The sequence below is a fragment of the Gavialis gangeticus genome, unplaced genomic scaffold, assembly GCF_001723915.1.
Source record: "Gavialis gangeticus isolate Ggan-Ray unplaced genomic scaffold, GavGan_comp1, whole genome shotgun sequence".
Lineage (NCBI taxonomy): Eukaryota > Metazoa > Chordata > Crocodylia > Gavialidae > Gavialis > Gavialis gangeticus.
In genome coordinates, this window is record NW_017728981.1 from 758,294 (window position 1) to 762,403 (window position 4,110).

General features: G+C 45.2%; 1 protein-coding gene across 1 annotated transcript in view; it reads left to right on the top strand.

The window, feature by feature from the left end:
* RACGAP1 (Rac GTPase activating protein 1) overlaps positions 1–4,110 on the top strand; it is a 24,656-nt gene that overhangs the window by 15,431 nt on the left and 5,115 nt on the right. The window contains exons 7-9 of the mRNA XM_019511255.1: positions 1,183–1,300; positions 2,590–2,720; positions 3,332–3,496. Coding sequence (XP_019366800.1) covers positions 1,183–1,300; positions 2,590–2,720; positions 3,332–3,496 — 414 coding nt within the window. The remainder of the gene's footprint in view (positions 1–1,182; positions 1,301–2,589; positions 2,721–3,331; positions 3,497–4,110) is intronic.

Below are 4,110 nucleotides of genomic sequence, written 5' to 3' on the forward strand. Positions count from 1 at the left end.
CATCTTGTATCTATATTATGTAGCGGGGGTGGGTAATTATTTGGGCCTGTGGGCCACGTAGGGATTGCTTTGAGTCGTCATGGGCTGGCTCATCTCTTTCCCTCCCCAGCGCAATAGCTCCCCAAAACACCCTAAGAGGCATTGCTCTGTGCTCGGTCAGGTGGCCGGGAGCAACATCCAGGAGCAGGGTGGGTGTGGCCCAGGCCAGTGCTGGGATTGTGGGGCAGTGGCAGCATGGGGCCAGGGCAGTCATGATCCACTGCCTGAGCACCCCTGCCTTGGGTGCTGGTTCTGTGGGCAGGGATGTACAGGAAATGGATCATATATCTGCCCTGGGCCCTGGCCCCATGATGTCACCACCCCATAATTCCACAATTTCCATGGAAAACAGCTGGGACCTGTGCAGGCGTGGCATGCAGCCAGGTGGACTGGATGGGGCCATGGGTGAGCAGGGAACTGCATGTGGGGCCAGGTCCAGGATATTGGGACAGTGACAACATGGAGATGGGGCCTGGGAAAGGCCACAATCCGCTCCCTGCATGCCCCTGCCCACAGAACTTGCGCCCATTGCAGGGCCCTGCAGGCAGCAGATTGCAGCTCTGCCCCAGCCCTGGCCCCATGCTGTCACTGCCCCAGGTTCCCACCCCATGACCCTGGTTTTGCCCACACATCCTATTCTCAAGCACTCCCTGTCCCTGCAGCCCCAACCCATCTGCCTGGTTGCATGCTCTGCCTGTGTAGGTCCTGTCCCTGATGATGGGTGCAGGGCAGACTTCCTGGGGTGCCCAGGCAGCAGGGCTGGGTCTGGCAGCAGCAGCTGGAAGGTACTGCTGAGGCTGCCTGGTAGCAAGCCTGGCTGCTGTGCCACCCCAGCACCTCTGTGCGCCTCGGTGGTGGGACCAACCGCACGTACCGTGGCTCAGGCTGTGCCGTGTCTGGGCTGGGTGAAACTGAGGGACCCACTAGGGGCCGGACAAAATCTCTGTGGGCTGTATTTTGCTCACCCATGTTTTATATGGTGTCTTTTAAAGTCTGTTGCTCTTATTATTTATAAGAATTAAATCAATATGATTTAGTTCAAAGACAGACAATTGATGATGGGTCTGGACCAAAAAAACTAAAATGTTTTGCCATATTGGGTAGCAGAAACTTTTGTTGCTGAACCTAGATTTATCATTTCAGGGAAATGAATCCATTGTTGCAAAAACAACCCTTATGGTTCCTAATGATGGTGGCCCAATTGAAGCCATCTCCACTATTCAGACTGTACCGTACCGTCTCAGAAGTCAAAGAAAGACGGGTAGGTATCAAACTTATCCTAGTTTTGATGCACAAGGTTGTTGCTTGTCCCTACCCTTTTCATCAGTTGCTGCCTATATTCTTACAGCAACTAGTACATGTGGTGACTTTTTTTTTTCTTTTTTTTAGTTTTCATGTTTAAGAAAAATGCTGGGAAATTCAAGAAATGGTACTGGCTATTAGTAAAGTTAATGAGCAGGAATTATGCTTGGCAATGTTTGATTTCACAGTGGATAAATTAGCCAAGCATTTTTCCTCTGCCATCTTTTAATAGTCTTATTAGTGTTTAATATCTACAACAGCACAAGAAAATAAGATAGGCAAAATCCCAAGGACATTTTTTCTGAGGCACCAGCTATCTCCCATTTCTGCTATAATTGGAGTGAAGCGAATGTCTTGAGTTGATTAACTAAATGGGACTTCCTTGCGGGCATTCTGTTCTTTGCTGGGAAACTCAAATTTTAGCTAATTATTTAAAAACAAACGCGGGTTACTTTTTATAACAAAATATAAAGATCTTTATATAGGATTGATGCAGCACAGTGGGGCATGTCCCTGAGTAGGCTCTGTAACAGTTTATGCTTTTAGTTCAGAGAGAATGAAATTTAAAGGAAGGGTAGAGCCAAACTCCTTCCTTCCCCTTCTCTTTGTTCCTAAATGTGTCTAATAATTAAAACTTCTATAACTGTTGTGTATGCAGGTACTCTGACTGCAGTGGAATGACTGTTTTAGTATTGCTTTTTTTAATATTCGAAAGAGAAGTGTTTTTTCCCGAAGAGTTTTGGTATGCCAGAATCATTGAAGACGCTATCCAAAACAACACCATAATGTTCTTGTGTTAGCATTTACTGTCAAAGTTCCCCCAAGATGTTGCAGTAACTGAAAATATACTTCACCTTCAATTCTTCACCTTCAGTTATTTTTAAAAGCAATTTCCCCAGCCTTGCTTGAGGGTTTAAGCAAAGTGAGTTAGGCTCTATACAGCTGCCTAGCTTTGCTAGGCATGTCAAAAAAAGTGATTGCCTTGTAAGGGTCTAGGAGCACAACACTAAATAATTAGCTATCAACTACCAGTTGTACCTTTTTAATAGCTTCTGGTAGTTCTGTTGTCTTTGGGACAACACAGATGCCAGTTACAGCTCATAGAGGAATGCCAGATGCATGTTGACCCCAAACCAGTTAAGGCAATTTCCTGCCAGTATCTACACGTCTGTGTTCATAATTTATATTGTCGTGATGTGGAAGACTACTGGAAGCTTATTCTAGAGCTCTTTCCTCCTTGTCTTTCAGCTAGTTTACAACCCTGGAGCTGCGACTCAAGCTTAGGCAGCAGACAGCTGGAATCCAAATCTGAAAATGATGGCTCTAGCACTCCTCAAAGCAATGGAGGAATGAGGCTGCATGAATTTGTATCAAAGACGGTAGGTATAGGTTGTAAGAACCTGAGCAGATACTTCCTTTCAGTTACCATGTGCACGCATGCATGTGTGAGAACAAATCATTCATTACATCTGTACACTACAGAGAGAAGTGTAATACATGGCCACAGTTGTCCAAAGGCATTTGGCAATTGCAACTCTAGGATACAAATGAACCTTGAATTATCTTCTAGGATGTATGTAGACACGACTACATCTGCATGTCGACATACTGCTGTGAAAAGCCTCTCACAACCAGGCTGAGTCAGCCATGTTATACTTAGGCCTGAAGTTTTAACAGCTGATGGTTCAGCCCTAAATATTCAGAGGGCAGACTTCCTGGTGCATGCCCCCCCCAGAACCGTAAGAAATGCCAGGACTAAGGGAATAATGTAACTGCAGGATTTGCTAGAAGCTAAATTTTATTCAAAATCCCCTTATCAATGTCTAGTAATCTCCTGCATCCTTTATTCTTCATGCAAAACAACTTGATTGTCCTCTGTAGTTTGCTGTCTGCAGAGTAGGAGACCGCCCAATCTATCTATCCAACTAAGCAATGTCTGCTTTAGTACCTTATATAACCAGTTCTGCTCTTGCATGCTCATTGTTTCCAGGTTATCAAGCCAGAGTCTTGCGTTCCATGTGGGAAGCGGATCAAGTTTGGGAAATTGTCCTTAAAGTGCAGGGACTGTCGTGTGGTGACTCATCCAGAATGCCGGGACCGCTGCCCCCTTCCTTGCATCCCCACCTTAACGGGCACTCCTGTTCGGATTGGAGAGGTATGGCTAAGACCTGCCCCTGACCTGGGGAGGGCTGGGAGAATTAGACCAGGCCTAGGACCCCATGACTTTTTTTTCTATGCAAAAGATGACTTGTTACAGTATTAGGTGGATTATCTGCTTTCTTACAGCCATAGAAAACTTCTAAAAACAGCTTGTTAAATAAACCCAAGAATGCTAGGATTGTTTTGAGGGTGTGTAGTTTTATGTGGTAGCTCTGGAAAACACCCCTGAAGGAAAGCACTGTCTTCTGGTTCCAACAGTATCTGCTAATGTGGCTTCCTGTTCTCTAAATGAGCTAGTGTCTTCAGTTGCACCTTATGTCTTATTTGAAGTTTTGGGTAGAATAAGTTTTTGCCAAGCTCAGGCTGGTGAATGATGGCACAGCTATTTTGAACAGCCTCCAACTTTAACCTAGATTCCTCCTTGCTGGCAACTTGTGGTAGTTCTTCTTTTCTCTGCTCTTAAGCATGGAGGATAGTTTAGATATTGTAGTACACTTATGATTCTGGTACCCAAGTGCCAGTTTTATGATGCTTTATTAAATGGCGGTGTTACTTGTCTTCTCGCCTTCATATATACTGCACGGTCTATGTTCCAGTGATGAAACCAGA